Source organism: Fistularia commersonii, chromosome 17, assembly GCF_037954325.1.
Source record: "Fistularia commersonii isolate RoL2024-O1a breed Wild chromosome 17, RoL_Fcom_v1.0, whole genome shotgun sequence".
Classification (NCBI taxonomy): domain Eukaryota; kingdom Metazoa; phylum Chordata; class Actinopteri; order Syngnathiformes; family Fistulariidae; genus Fistularia; species Fistularia commersonii.
Genome location: NC_141300.1, coordinates 11,623,861 through 11,640,000, shown reverse-complemented (window position 1 = coordinate 11,640,000; position 16,140 = coordinate 11,623,861). Strand labels below are relative to the sequence as shown.

The following is a 16,140-nucleotide window of genomic DNA, read 5'->3' as shown; positions in this document are numbered from 1 at the left end:
GATATGACAGTGGAGCGCTGGTCCTGAGGAAACACACACACACACACACACACACACGTCAGCACCACAATGACTACAGCACGCTGCTGCTGGTAGAAATCACAATGAGACAAATTTATCTTTTTTTTATCACGATGAAAATTCATTTACCAGCGAGGCAAAGACATATTTCTGGTCTTTCTCCTGGAGGAAAACGAGCACATCGGACAGCAGCATGGCGTGGGCGTCTGCAGCGCGACACACAGGTTCAATAAGAATAAGAAAATAAGAATAAGAATTAGAATAAGAACAACTTTATTTATCCCGAAGGAAATTGTTGTGCCAGAGTTTCAAGTAAAACATAACAATAATAGATAATAGTAGGCAGGAGGGAGAATAAGAAATACAAATAAAATATAAAGTGTCAAAGTTAAGGCTATGAAGTGTTTTAAGGTCTTAAAAAGTACAAAGATTTGAATATTCCCTTTGGCTGAAGGAAGAGGAATTAAAAAGTCTGAGCAAACGTGACCTTGCTGTCAATACGCAAACGTATCCGTGAATGTGTGTGTTCGGAGGAAAACTAAGGGGACGGGAACCTTTGAGTCGCCCGGCGGAGTTCTTCAGCTGCAGGGTCCCGTCGTGCAGCAGCTTCCTGCCTCGGATCAGGTCCTCCTTGGCGAACATCTGGCCGCTCTTCATCCTCATGATGGACTTGCTGTCAGTGCGGCTGAAGATTCGATGCGTGACAGCGGGAGGTCAAAGGTCGTTATCATACTCAGCTAACTCAATGGCGCGACATTTCTTCGACACTTTGACGCTGCAGCTTCACAGACCTTTGTGTGTGTGTGTGTGTGTTTATATTAAAATCCTCTATATTTCCCCTGGGCGGTTGTACCTGTGAACCTCCCTCAGCCTCCTCTTCTTCTCCTGCTCATTAACCTTGCTGTCCACAGCCATGATCAGCTCCTTCACGCAGCGGAGCGCCACCGACACACAGCCGTGATCCTCATCCGTTTCTGTCACACACACACACACACACACGCGCGCACACACGCTGTTTTCACCGCCATCTTCTGGCTGACACCAATGACTTACCGAAATGATCATGATTACATATTTTTTGTGCCAAAATCTACATTTGCTCCCATCTAGGATGACTTGTGGAGGCGGAGATGTTACCTTTGGTGTGCTGCAGGATCCTCTGGATGAGGACCGGGTACTTGGTGATCCTCTGCGTGACCAGCAGGATACACTCCGGGATGCCCAGCCTCCTCACGATGCTGCTGCTCATGATTCTCTGTTCACACACGGACAAAAGCGGGCTTTAGCGGCGGGTCGCGACGCCGGCCGGCGGACGCCGGGACCCGACCTCTGACCTTGATGAAGGCCTGGAAGCGTTTGTCTTTGGCGTAGAGTTCTTTGTAGAGGTTGACGGCTTCGTTGTGGCGACTGCAGAACTTCCCGTAGACCTTCTTCATACGATCAGCGGTGAATCCTGAGAACTGGAGGCGCCGACAGGAAATAAAAGTTAATATCTTTTATTCAGGCAATCTTCATGGGTCTGTAGCTATCCAGAATTGTTTATTACGCATGTAATCTATATAAATAAATGAGTTATTCATTCATGCATTATCTATAACGCTTATCCTGGGTCGCAGAGGTGCTGGAGCCAATCCAGGCTGCTATTGGGCGAGAGGCGGGGTTGAACCTGACCCTCGACCAATCATAGGGCCACACATAGAGACGTCCAACCATTCACCCTGTCATTCACATATGTCATTCACACATGTCATATGGAGACACACATTTAAAGGTAATACAACATTCAACTATTCACCCTCTCAATCACACATCATATACACACACACACGCGCAACCATTCATTCATAGGTCATACAGACATAAAACCATTCATCCACTCATTCACATGTCAAAACACAACCATTCACCCTGTCATTAAATCATTATATATAGACATAAAACCATTCACACACCATACAAGCATTCATTCACATGTAATGCAACATTCAAGCATTCGCCCTCTTCATTTCCACATTATATAGACACACATGCAACCATTCGCTCATTCATTTTCACGTCAGATAGAGACATTTAACCGTTCGCCCTCTCCTTCGACCAGGACCTGCCATTCCGTCTGACCTGGTTGACGAGGACGTCTCCGACGCAGCAGATGATGAAGCTGTTGTTGGTCTGCCCCTCCGCGGACGAGGCTCTCTTCTGCTCCAGCAGGCGGGTCAGGAAGCGGGTGTGCGTGTCCAGCAGGTCGTCCAGCACGGGGAACATCTGCGGGGGAAAGACGTGGGTCAGCGGCGGCGGCCGGCGGCGGGCCGGTGGGCTGCGCGGTCGGAAAAAGCGACCCTCACCTTGTCCATGGTGTGCGTATCCAGCTGCAGCTCCTTCTGCAGGCCTTTGTAATAGACCTCCGACATGATCTTCAGCGTCCTCACATGGTGGAATTCAGTTTGGTAAAGCTCTGCAGACACACGGTGCACATTTGGAATGCATTTTCTTGCTATTTTGGTGACTCAAAAGTAATGTACTTTCTAATTTTATCATTAACAAAAACCAGACTCCAAGACCGTTGTCATGAATTCACATTTTTTTCTTTTTTTTTTTTTTGATTTACCGTAGATAACGTCTTGTCTCTTGACCTCGTCCTTCTTCAGAGTCTTCAAGAACTTTTTATCCACCGTCCCGCTCCAGGAATCGGCTTCCAGATCCTTCATGTCGAACTCAAACTCCCCCATCAGCTGGCTGTCCATCATCTCCGTGCCTGCGAACGCGAATGTCGACATTAGAACCTCCCGGCTTCGTTTTCTCCCCCCCGCCCCGATGTTGACCCACCTTCGTCCGTGAGGGACTCGGTGGAGGCGTTGACTTTGCTGCCCTGATGGAGAGAATCCGTGGACTGGGACAGAAACTTGAGGCCTTTGAGTGGAACATCGTCCAACCTGCAGGGAGAAGGAATGAAGCGTCTGAATGAGATGAAATAGCCACCTAAGGATGTTCCACATGCGCTTATTCTCAGAGGCAAAGTCTGAATGTCACATCTGATGTGTATAATTTATTATCCTTACTCAGTTATTGCCGTCGGCACCCTTTTCAGCGTTTTGAATGGCGGTTCAGAATTTAACCCCACTGCGCCCTCTTGTGGACAAGCCACATGTCACAACCGTTTCAAATAAATCTACAGGAAACAATTCTGATAAAAATAAAACATATCTGCTGCCTCAGCCTTTTCGGTCTCTCTAATTTTGTTCGATTTTAAGGCACTTAAAACTAAAGAAAATAATAATATCTTTTCGTGATTTTTGGTTAGCAGGGAAAAACAAGCTAAAATCTGGCAGTTATTTTATTAATACAGTATGTGCAGTAATTAAAAGCAGGATGAATTGTTGCATTAAGAATTCAATATAATTTAAAATTTTAATACATAATTATAAATACCTATATCATATAATTTGTTAATACAACTTTATATATTTTTATGACTTTTATTCTTTTATTTCCTCGGGCGCCTCACCCAGCGATGTTGCTCGTGGAGATGCTCTTCGCCAGGTTGCTGTGGGGGTTGAAGATGCTCGGGTGTCGCCGTGGGAACACGGCGGGGAGCTGGTCGTCCGGCGTGGTCACCGTGGACCAGCGTTCCCGTGACGAGCAAGAGGACGTCGAGGAGACGGACGAGGTGGAGGACGTGGCTGGACACACACACGCACACACACACACACACCAACAGGTGAATTCATCACATCACCAGCTCAATCCATTAAAACCTGTGCTATATTTAACCTGCATCTGAATCCTAAACCATTGATAAACAAACAATAATTCATTGACAACCAACAAGTTGTTTATCTTGAGTCAGTCTTGTCATTATTGAATACAATGATAATTTAAAAGTTGTAAAATAAAAACTGTTGAAAATATTGATTTTTTTTTTGTCCGAGAATAAGTATTAAAAAGTCATTAAATATGATTCAGGACGCCCCTGCCCTACATACATAAACTGATAAGATTTTGGTGGTTTGCATTTTTATAACTTACATTTACTCCTCATGTTAACAGCTGATCCTGGAGCACCGTCTGTCACTGCTGACTGCTGCTGAAGAGAACACACACACACACACACACACACACACACACACACACACACACACACACACACACACACACACACACACACACACACACACACACACACAGGCAAATGGTAATAATTATTGTCACAGTGTGAATTGATATATGATAATATATAATGTGGTATATAGCCTGATGTCTACAGGAATTTTCCATAGATTTGTTAAGAAGCTTTGACTTGGATAAAATGAAAAGGAAGTGTTTTGTAGTTAGTGAGTGTGTGTGTGTGTGTGTGTGTGTGTGAGACCGACCTTTGTTCTGGTCTTGGTGCACACAGCCAGACTCTCTCTGCAGCTCTTATGGACGTGAAGGCCACAATCTGCAGACACACAACGGAGGCTCTTCACCCTCACACACACACACTTTATCCCGTAAAAATCAGAGACCAACTACTGCTGCTGCGGGAATCACACACTCTCACACATACTGACAGAAATAAACACACACCATGATCTCATCCCCCATTTCCTGCACATGCACGCACACACACACACACACACACACACAGCTGAGCAAAGTTTTCCTCCGCAGTTGCACACCAGTATCTATGACAATGACAACACTCAAAAGCACACACACACACACACACACACACACACACACACACACACACACACACACACACACATGATGCAACCAACTGCAAGACCTGTGGAAACAGCCATCAACCCTCCCTCCCTCCTTCCTTCCTTCCTTCCCTCCCTCTGTCCATCCCTCCTTCCTCCCTCTATCGCTAGCAGTGACTCATCACGGCTTGAATTAAACGGGCGAGTCAGCGAAATCCCCCCCGGAGGGTCCGATCGCTCCGGGCCGCCGCACAGGTGCGACTTCCTGTCACTTTTTCTCACACAGAAAGATTCTAGACCTCGGGTTATATGTGTTTGAGCAGGTTGCACAATGACAAAAGATAAAGGGAAGAGCAGAAACACCGGAAACCTCCATGTGCGATATTATTAGACATTATTAATATCACAAAAAAAAACATGAATGTAACAAAAAAAAAAAAAAAATCCCGTAAATAACCGTGAATGCCTGAGAAAAATCCAGGCGAGCCGACCTTGGATCGATCCGGGAAGTACCAAACGGCCCGCCCGGGAGGGGGGGTGAATGATTTACACCGCTGTGCTTCGATCTGACATATACGTGTTTAATTTTGCATCGTTTTATTTTGCGTCGAGAGAGAGGAGGGTCGTACTGCTGCAGAGGAAGGCGTCCCGGCCCTGGAGAGCTTTGCCGCACGCCTGGCAGGAGGTGGTGGGCGGCGGGCTGACGCCCACGAAAACATGGCTACCGCTGCCGCCACTGATGACACCCGTCTTCTTCTCCCTCTCTTTACTCTCTCGCTCGCCCTCTTTCCGCTTCTCCTTCTCCTGGAAGACACACACACACACACACAAGGTCACAGCTGTTCGATGCACCTTTGGCGGTAACATCTCATCTACATTCATCAAAACAGTAGTTTCCCCACGATGCGCCGGTTCTTTTACATAAATATCCAATTGTTTTTTGTTTTTTTTTGTTGGTGAGGCGTGAAGTCTTTTCGGATGAAAGAGTTATGACGCGGCGAAAAACATCTCGATTCAATCGAGCGCCGCGGGGGAGAAAAAAAAAGTCACGTTAAAAAACCCGAACCCAGTTTCTCTCACGCCTGAGACGCCTCCTGTTTCCCCGAAGCTGCACTTCTCACACACACTCATTGTACAGATAAGAGAAATGGTGTTGCTGCGATTTGTGAACAGCACACACACGCACACGCACACGCACACGCACACAAACAGACTTTACAGACACCAAAAAATCTTTCCACTGTGACTTAGTTTGTTCATTGGATGTCATACTGATGATGAATACATTTCTGGTGTGTGTGTGTGTGTGTGTGTGTGTGGGAGTGAGTGAGTGAGGATATGTAGATGTAAGCCCGAGTGTGAGAGTCACTGTAAGGTGGAGACTGTAAGAGTGAACAGGGGTTTGTGTGTGTGTGTGTGTGCGTCTGTATTTGTGTGTGTGTGTGTGTGTGTGTGTGTGAGAAATCAGTCCCACTGACCATGTGACCATGTGACCTATCAAACTGTAGAGCGCAGCGAGAGAAACGTCCCCATAGCGATGGTGCACAACTTTTTTTTTTTTTTTTTTTTTTTTGCTGCTGCCGAGAAGTGTTTTAAAAATACATCCTCCCTCGCCCGAGGACTCGCCTGCACCGCCATTGAAGCGAGCGTCGCTAACCGAGCGCAGAGAAAGAGTCCCGTCCACTTACCTGGTCTTGGGGTTTGGCCCCCCCCCAGCGCAAGGACCGGCCGCTCCTGATGCTGCTGAGCATGTCGGCCCCCCCCAGCCCCCTTCCGGACTTTCTCGCTCTGAAGTCCGGCAAAAACCTCAGCGTGTCCAGGATGTTTTTATCCCCGTGACGAACGCCTGTCTGCTCCGAATGAGGAAGTCTGACACTAAACATCTGTGTCTGCCTATGCGGCGCAAACATACCCAAGGGGGGGCGGGTTGGGGGGGGGGGGGGGGGGGGGGGGGAGACACTTCCTCTTTCATGCGAATCCTTCCGAAAAGGCTTCTTGGTGGTTCAGGGGCGGCCGAGACACGTCGGTCAGTGGATCCTTTGCTCCGCCTCAAGACCGCCAGCCGCTCTGGAGGCACTTGCACTCCCGCTGTTGCACTTCTACTCCTCAATATAACCCGATGCGAATTCACGACGTGACTTTGAACCTCTTAAATCTTCACCAATCACGGTTTTATAAAAGATAAGAATATTTAACGCTTCGTTTATCTGTTATGGGTGACTTCCAGCTCAAAGCTAGAAGGTCCCGGCTTGAGTTCCCAACTTTAGTTTAAGAAGTCTGAATGAGAGGGTGAATGTTGTACGTCTCTATATGTCGTGTGAATGAGTGAATATTTGTATGTCTATGTGATGTGTGACTGCTTGTCTGTCTCTCTCTCTCTCTCTCTATATATATATATATACACTGCTCAAAAAAATAAAGGGAACACTTAAAAAACACATCCTAGATCTAAATGAATGAAATATTCTTATGAAATACTTTGCTCTTTACACAGTTGAATGTGCTGACAACAAAATCACACAAAAATGATCAATGGAAATCAATTGTATCAACCCATGGAGGTCTGGATTAGGAATCACACTCAAAATTAAAGTGTAAAAACAAACTCCAGGCTGATCCAACTTTGATGTAATGTCCTTAAAACAAGTCAAAATGAATCTGTGTTGCCTCCTGAGTGGACACTATGATTTCACACAAGTGTGATTGACTTGGAGTTACATTGTGTTGTTCAAGTGTTCCCTTTATTTTTTTGAGCAGTATATATATATATATATATATATATATATATATTTATGAATATATAAAAGATGTACGAATGAGTGAGACAATGATTGTCACTATAGGGCGATAGAATAAAGGGTGAATGGTTGTATGTCTCTATATAACATGTCAATGTACGTCTATATGAAACATGAATGAAATAGTGAATAGTTGTTTGTCTACATGATGTGTGAATGGTTGTATGTTTCTATTTGATGTATGAATGAGTGAGTGAATGATTGTCTGTCTCTATATGAGTGTGAATGTTTGCACGTCTCCATATAAGGTGTGAATGTATGTCTATATGACATGAATGAATGAGTGAATGCTTATAGGTTCGCTATACGACGTATGAATGAGAGGGTATATGACTGTAAATCTCTGTATAAATGTATATAAGGAGCCCTGTGATAGGTCCAAGGTGAACCCCGCCTCTCATCCAATCACAGCTGGGATAGGCTCCTGCACCCCTGCCATCCTGACTAAGCAATACAGGCAACGAATGAATGATTTACTTGCAACATCTTTCACTGAATACCACCACAATATAAATTCTTTCCTCGATATTTCCCGTGCATCCGATCATTTTACGATCCCCGATCTCAGTGTTTTACAGAGCTGCTCATGTGACCGCTTCCTCACCTTTCCCTTCTTGCTCATCTTGCTGCGGAGGTAGCTGAAGGTACGGCTGATTCTGGGGCCTCCTCGGCCCTCCGTGTCGCTCCTCAGGGGCCCCGGCTCCTCCTCGGAGATGCTGACGAACACACGGAGGCTCTCGGTCCCGGTTCGAAACGAAAAAAAATCGCAACGGTTTTTGCAAGAAAAGAGCCTCACCTGTACTCCAGGGAGCCGGAGTTACTGGAGAACGAGCCTCCGCCTGGAGAGGAAGCAAACACAGGGAGGTCATGCGGCCCTTCTAGCAGCTGACCGACGGCACGTCGATGCCGCGGGTTAACATTTAGACGGTAAAGAGGCGGAGGGTGGGCGTGGGAGGGAGCGACACGAGGTGCGGCTTGGAGGCGATAGCGGCATTTCCACCGACGGTTACTTTTATTAAGGGACTTGAGAAGCACAAAGAGACCCGTGGACCACGTGGGTAATTATGCTCCCAACACAAACAGGGAAGAATGACTGGCCTTGCTATATTTTTCTCCATTTACGGATCGTTTCACCCATAATTTTGAGGTTTCCGCCACGGAAAAAGTCTGTTCCATCGCCATAGTGACGGCGGTTGTTGTTGTTATCACGCAAGTCAAGTCGGGAAGTCAATCCGAACGCTGACAAGCCACTCTGAGAGACCCGTGCTGTCAACACACTGCTGGCGCTGAACATATGTCTCATATGTGTATTCACAGTAACGTGTGTGTGTGTGTGTCCAGTGACGTTTAACCGTATATCCAGATATGTGTGTGTACCCATCGATGCGGTGATGGTGGGTAAGTCTTCGTCTCTGTGTTTCTGGATTGAAATTGTTTTAGAAGAGTAGATAATTCACTAAAACTTATTTACACTCCATGAACAACCAAGGGTTAACAACACATGGAGGATTAGATGAAGTTAAGCGGGAAATATTTAATGATTTTTGGACGCCTGTGCGAGTCAGTTAAGGGGAGGTTAAGGTTTAACGCGGGTCACAACAGACAGCTCGGGGGTGTCTTCCATCCACCGGGGTTCTGGGGGTTTTGTGAAAGGCAGAACCGGGGTTTCGGTCGGACGCCGCGGCGGGCGTCGTACTTACACCTGCCCTGCTCGTCCTCGTCACTGGACGAAGTGCCAAGCGAAAACAAGTGTCTATTTTTGCTGAGCAGCGGCGAGATACTGAGGGAGAAGCTGATTCGTCGCTTCGACTGAGGGAATCCCGTTGCTACAGGGTGGGGTGTGTGGAGATGGGAAGGGGGAGTCGGGGGGGGAGGAAGGGGTGAAGAGGAGACAGGAAGTCAAGTGACAAATGAAGAGGAGACAGAAAGTCATGGGACGGATGAGGAGATGAAGCATGAAACGCCCGGAGACGAAAACACGAGGGCTTACCGTCCACATCCCGGGGGCCGATGGCGACCATGGAGACGGACTTGGTGAGGGTCTGATGATGGAACATGGCGGGACAGCTGGTTGTCATGGATACGACCTGATGAGACATCTACATACACACACATTTACGGTCATAACACGGGATGATCATCATGCGTCCATTACTGGCAACCGTCATTAGCCCCATCACTCACACACACACACACACACACACACACACACACACACACACACACACACACACACACACACACACACACACACACACACACACACACACACACACACAGACACAGACAACGCTATCCCTCGGCTTTGGCAGGGAAACATAGGAACATTTTACTAACAGGAAGACGCTTGTTGAGACCCAATTATCAGCCTGCAGATGTTTGTACTTTACGTCCATAACATGCGCGTCTTTGAAGGACTCTAATAACCACAATTATGTGTATTTTTTGGCAAAGTGTATGGAAGCCCACCCCCCGACCCCGTCCCCCCACCCTAACATCTCCTCCAGAAATGTGGCGCTGAATAACATCCAGTAAAGTTCAAGCCGAGCGATTCCATCGCGAAGTCGTTGTTTTTCACCGACTGTGTTTACGGCGGTCGGTCGCTTTGCCAGCCTTTCGTCACAAAGTGGCCGGCGTCCAGGGAGATGCTAATCGGCGTGGGAATAGGCCGGGGCGACCCTGGCCGCGGTCCGCTGAGTTCGAGTGAACTTTCGTGACCTTTGGCTCGTTCGAAAATCAAGACGACTGGTGAGCCAGGTCCTATTTCATTCCTATCGGCTGCATTCACATGGTCGGATTTGACATGTTCATTGTCAACAAACCGCGTGAAAACTCTCCATTACTGGAAACATGAATTTGCAGGGGGAGAACTTCAAATTAAAAAGCCAGATGATGAGCATCTTAGGAAACGTCCACTGATTTGAGCGGATTATTGATCCTGCCTTGGGCGTCCGGGTGTCTCCGTTTACGGAGGGTGTTAGCTTTCCCGGTTGTGACGGTGTTGTGTGAGCGCCCCCCGCTGGGGAAACTCCATGACGACACGCTTTCCGACCTATCTGTGAAGGACCGGAAGCGGGTACCTGGCTGTCGATGCTGCTCCCGTCTCCCTCCTGCTCCTCTTCCGTCAGCGACACCAGCGACCCTCTCTCCTGGCTGTCCAGACGGAGGCCGCGGCCCGCCGTCCTCTCCTCGGGGTCGCCCAGGCCGGGGCCGGGAGCCGGACCCGACCCCACATCCACCTCCAGGCCCTCCAGGCTGTAGCTGAGCCGAAGAAGGACAGGAGGGAGAATTTAATCGGCTTTCTTTCAATGGGGTCTTTTAAACAAACTGTCAAAAAAACTTTAATTTCAGATGAATAAAGACTACTTAACGACTTGAATAAAATCACATTTTTGAAGCACATCTTGTGGGAGTTGTCATAATTATCAATAAGCACAAAATTTACATCTCATAATTATGACAATCTTATACCATTTCAATTACATATATGTATATATACACATATATATATATATACACACACACATATATATATATATAGTCAATATTAACATATTACATATTTATATTATACCATATAATAGTATAATATATATTATATTTTACACTATATAATATATAGTAGTTAATATCTAATAGAAAGACCTGTTTACGATATTTTTCCAGAGTGTATAGTTGTGTTTAATTCTTATGTGAACTCATTTTATGGTCGGATGATTCTATTATATATTATATTTTAATAAATATAGCTGATTATTTAGACCTAACTTTACTGATGTGATTCTGCTATTTTCGCATGATTTCCTGACATGTAATTAACATCCTCCTTATTAGTAATTAATTTAGTAAAGAGCAGATACACATTATTATTATTCATTATTATGAATTAATAATTCAATAATGAGAATGAATTAATCAGTCAAACAGCAATTAACATGATAAGAATGACTTATACGAGTGTATAATGATCACTTCACTGTAATCAATATATTGTTTAGTTTAATAGTATAATTCCCTTCTTTGTTCTACAATTAATTAAAATTAATTATAAGTAATTACTAAGTGGAAATTAGTGAAGACATGCGTCCCCTGTTTTTACCTTCGGTTGTCTATTTGCTCCTGATCGGGGCGACGCAGGTTGGACGGACACCAACTCATGCTGGAAGGAGGGGCGGATGGAGGAGGAGGAGGAGGAGGAAACAACACGGGAGGCAGGTGGTCATTAGGCAGCGGGTGAAACGGGAGTGACAAAGCCAGAGGGTGGAGGAGACGTGTGGTTACTGATGGTGGAGGCGCAGGTGAGATGGTGAATGGTGTTTCGGGGAAGGGTGGCGGGGGGGGGGGGGGGGGGGGGGGCACGACCGGGGGGAGGAAGGGGTGAGGTGACGGGATTTACGGCACATTCCCGGGGACGCGGCGAGTCTCCGTAGAAACCGATGTCCAAATTTACGTTAGCCTCGCAGAGTTGGTGGGTTTTAGTTCGGGTTAGCAGCCACGAGAAGCTCAGTCGGACGCGATGTGACTTGACCAAAAAGCCAATGTGCTCTTCTTCTTCGGATCCTTTCTGTATCTCACACCAGCACATTGTACGGCCCGCTGAACTATTTTCTTTTTATATTTTAATAAGTAATTTCAATCAACATTGAATTCAGAAACTTACTTTCCTTTCGTTTTATTTTGTATGGATGATTACTTACAAAATAATGTCGGTACATATCTATGATCATTATCATTTCAAAGTTGAAAAAAATGCCAAAAAATTGAAATGTTTAAATTCCAATTTTCATTTAGTTCAATTTACATGCTACCTCGTTGGCTCGCGCAGAAAAATTAGAAACATGGCCCGACAGCTAAAATATGCCCTCCCCTGCTATATCTCTTCTTCTATCTTTTCTGCTATTCTTTCAATTTTTCAATTGGCAAACCAATTCAGCTCCCGGGGTTGAAATAAAATGCCAAAAAATTGAAATATTTGAATTCCAATTTTCATTTTGTTCAATTGACATGCTTCCTCGTCGGCCCGCGCAGAAAAATTAAATAAGAAACGTGGCCCGACAGCTAAAATATGCCCTCCCCTGCTGTATCTCTTCTATCTTTTCTGCTATTCTTTCAATTTTTACAATTGGCAAACCGATTCAGCTCCCGGGAGTTTGGAGAGCCTTGAAATATCACAGTAGCTTGCAGACTGTGTGTGTGACTCCCAGATGTCGGGCTTCCTGACCTGCTCTTGTCATTAGTGACTAATCCGGGCATGGAGGAGCCGCCCGGGGCCGTGACTCACGAACCACCGCCACATGGCAAAAGAAGACACACAGGTGTGTGTGTGTGTGTGTGTGTGTGTCAGATTGAACTCGTACCTTCTCCTGTGGAGGGGGGGCCTCGCCCTCTTCACCTCCGACAGGCTCTTCAGGGAACTGAAAGAAGGGAGAGATGGGCTGAAGAGGATGGATGATGGATGGATGAATGAATGAGTGGATGGATGGATTGGAAACAAAAGAACAGACAGTGAGATGGATGTTTTTTTGTTTTTTTTTTGCAAATTAGCTATGAGGTCAAACATATCGACCAGTCTGTCGAGATAAACACATTCATTTATTAACTATACAGCTTAAAACTGCACTTGGGGTGCCAATCCCAGCTGTCATTGGGCGAGAGGTGGGGCGCACCCTGGACCAATCATAGGGCCCCATATAGAGACGTGCAACCGTTCATCCTCTCATTCATGTCAGATCGAGACACGCATCCCTTCACTACGACATTCAGATGTCTGGTTAAATTACGGTCTTCAATGAACCGTTGGAATCCATGTTGTCATGATGATGAATGTTGAACGGTGAAAAAAAAAAAACAAGACTAGCTTCCGCGGCTAGAAGGCAAGAGGGCTGGAGCTGGAGGGGTCAGAGTTCAAGGCGGAGGTTTTCCCACAGAACTTGGTACACTGTCCCCCTCTGTCCGCACCGGACAAGACGCTTCTTTGACAGCCTGAACCAGACGTTCACAGCTACAATAAGAGGGTTTTCTGGAGAGGAGCGTCGCCGCCAACACTCCGGTTCGGACGACGGCGTTTAGATCCTTACCTCCGCTGGGTGACGTCTGCTTCGGCGGCGCCGTTGTTCCTCCCGGGCTCCCAGCTGTGGCGACGCAGCGGGGACAGGGGGCGGATGGAGGCTCGCAAGATGGCCGACGAGATGGGGTTGTCGGGAAGCTGGTCTTTTCTCTCCTCTTCCTCTCCAACTCCTTCCTCCTCACCGCCTTCTACGGTCACAGAAGGGAACCGGCAAGAAGTGAAATGGTCCAAAGTGATTTTGCTGATTCTTTAACACTGCTATTTTGAAATCGGAGCTCTAAAACTCTGGAGATGATGGTTCTGGAATCCATCCTAGAACGTGGCAGTTTACCTCCGTCCACTACCTGGGACCTCCAGGAGTGTCTGGAGCTCCAGGACGCCTTGGCGTCGCACGCGCCCACCGAGGAGGCGCCTTCGCTGGGCGGATCCTCGGCGGACGGCCAGGACACGCGGATCCCTCGACTCCTGTCCGCGGGCCGGGGAGCTGGATCTCCAGGCTGAGAGGAAGGGCAGAGGTTAGCGGGAGAACATTGTACTATTGTGTTGACTTTTAAAAAATAAAAAATGATGCCTTTAAATCCACTTTTCTCACCTGCCGGTGTACAGTTTTGCTTACGGATTGCCCTTTGCACTAAACTGTCCAGAAAACTCTGCTACTACTCTGTCTATTTATTACATTATATATATTTATTCTTTATTTATACTCGATAGTTTAAGTTTCTTGTGCACTTTACGGTTAATGTGCTCTCGAAATTGACAATAGAGCTGACTGAACTTTACAAAAATCAGAAACATCTCCCGGAGTAGAGCGCCATCATGCCAAGGATTTCAAAAACAAGAATTGCGTACAATGTATTTGTTCGGTCATCGTCGATACAGCTTTCACGTCATAAAGAAACACGCAGCCATTCACCCTCTCATCATAAAACCATACAACTATTCACCCTCTCACTCACATGGCATGGAGAAAAGTGCATTAATTCCGTCCCGTAACATTCACCCTCTATTTCGCCCCATCCGTCCTTCCGGGCTCCCGTCAGTCCCGGTCACATGTCGGCCCGGAGCAGACGGGTTATGAGAAAACCCGATGGAAACGGGCTCGTCTTCCAGGAGCGATGAGTCAGACTCGCTCCGGGTGACAAAAAAAAAAAAAAAAAAAAGGTCCGCACTTCGTAAAAACTAAAAGAGCCCACGTGAATATTATTAGAATAACTCATCTGTGACGCGGGGAGCAGCGAGTGGAAAGTAAATAGACACTTTCTAGTCGCACGTCGTCTTTTTGTCCTAAAAATAAGGGTTCATTAGCCGAGGCCCCGCCGTGACATGGAACAGTCATCTTTTCTCCTGTTCCGGCCAAACTCAAGGAAACTCTTTGCCATTTCTGTTGCGTAACGAGACTCCTGTTTGCCCGATCCGGTGTAATTTTAGAAAAAGCACAAAAGGTAACGTCTGCCAGCGGAAACGTATAGGAAAGTTAAACGTGTTTGTGACGCCGGCCACGGGTCGGGGGCTAATGGGAGCCAGCTGCTCCGCCATGTTTTGCAGATTGCGAGGGCGCAGGGACGCCGGAGGAGCCGCCGGAGCAGGAAGTCATCAGCCCGCCTGATCGGGAAAAAGGGGGCGGGGCTTCTACACGGATAGCATATGTCACCGCTATTGTAAAATAGCATTCTTACTTCTAAAACTACTACTACTAAAATAGTAACACAGTGGAGTTTTGACTTCCAGCAGACCGACGGTCTTAGTTTTCTGATTTTTTTTCGCTTTATGAGACGAGATCTGAGCCGGATGTCGCTGTCCGTGAAGTGGCGTTTAAAGACAGTGGGACGCACCGCCGCCGCTAGCTGGCATAGAAAAAAAATCATTGGAAAACATCAGTGAGGTGTGTGTGTCGCAGACTCGTCCGGGAGGAGCTGTTGTCGTTCGAAGCCGGTCGTGGACGGTTTGATGATTTTAAAAAGACGAGCGGCTTCACTCCGTCCATAAATGAAGTTTAGATGTAAAGTGTGCAGATTACATTTAACATTTAGCATCACATTGTAGCACTAAGTGTGTAGCCAGTATTTTAGGTAAAGACACTTAATAAAACTAAATTTCTTTGCATTCTCTTTCATAATGTGTTACAACTTTTATACAGTATTTGTGGTTTATAGAGTACAATTTCTAAATAAATAGATAAATAAAAATAGGAAGGCTGGTGGTCTGGAAAGGAATAATTGCAATTTGATTCATTTTCACGGGCAAATTTAATTTGATATATGAGCTCGGTCACAGAACCAATTCAACTTGCAACTCAAGGTATTCCTGTATAATGTGTTTGCTTTATATACACAACGTATATTCTAAGGGCGACATCGTGTTCGCACAACACAACGCCGTCTTTCCGACTCCTTCCCAAAAAACTAAATGGGGGGCTGGAACAGACAATAGCGTCTCAATTCATTTTCATGGGAAAATTCAATTGCGAGCTCGGTCATGGAACCAACTCAACTCCTAAGTCAAGGTGTTACCGTACTGTTATCGCTTTGCCATGTCAGTGACTTAGCCAACCAGCAGTGTGTGTCTATTACCG

The 16,140-nt window shown here is 46.4% G+C and overlaps 1 protein-coding gene across 11 annotated transcripts in view; it reads right to left on the bottom strand.

The window, feature by feature from the left end:
- Positions 1-16,140, bottom strand: part of LOC147225172 (A-kinase anchor protein 13-like) — an 81,884-nt gene that overhangs the window by 7,980 nt on the left and 57,764 nt on the right. For 2 of the 11 annotated variants that reach the window (XM_086163925.1, XM_086163928.1), the window contains exons 14-36: positions 13,900-14,065; positions 13,579-13,756; positions 12,859-12,936; positions 11,601-11,660; positions 10,582-10,762; positions 9,492-9,600; positions 9,202-9,327; positions 8,298-8,340; positions 8,106-8,217; positions 5,333-5,507; positions 4,389-4,456; positions 4,045-4,102; positions 3,524-3,698; positions 2,845-2,951; positions 2,627-2,773; positions 2,364-2,473; positions 2,140-2,283; positions 1,356-1,481; positions 1,159-1,276; positions 875-995; positions 576-706; positions 151-227; positions 1-23 (exon numbers count right to left, since the gene is read on the bottom strand). The exon at positions 1-23 is cut by the window's left edge and continues 44 nt beyond it. In XM_086163925.1, the coding sequence (XP_086020051.1) occupies positions 1-23; positions 151-227; positions 576-706; positions 875-995; positions 1,159-1,276; positions 1,356-1,481; positions 2,140-2,283; positions 2,364-2,473; positions 2,627-2,773; positions 2,845-2,951; positions 3,524-3,698; positions 4,045-4,102; positions 4,389-4,456; positions 5,333-5,507; positions 8,106-8,217; positions 8,298-8,340; positions 9,202-9,327; positions 9,492-9,600; positions 10,582-10,762; positions 11,601-11,660; positions 12,859-12,936; positions 13,579-13,756; positions 13,900-14,065 (2,633 nt within the window). The remainder of the gene's footprint in view (positions 24-150; positions 228-575; positions 707-874; positions 996-1,158; positions 1,277-1,355; positions 1,482-2,139; positions 2,284-2,363; positions 2,474-2,626; positions 2,774-2,844; positions 2,952-3,523; positions 3,699-4,044; positions 4,103-4,388; positions 4,457-5,332; positions 5,508-8,105; positions 8,218-8,297; positions 8,341-9,201; positions 9,328-9,491; positions 9,601-10,581; positions 10,763-11,600; positions 11,661-12,858; positions 12,937-13,578; positions 13,757-13,899; positions 14,066-16,140) is intronic. The other 9 variants (XM_086163926.1, XM_086163929.1, XM_086163927.1 and 6 more) reach the window with 9 other exon arrangements.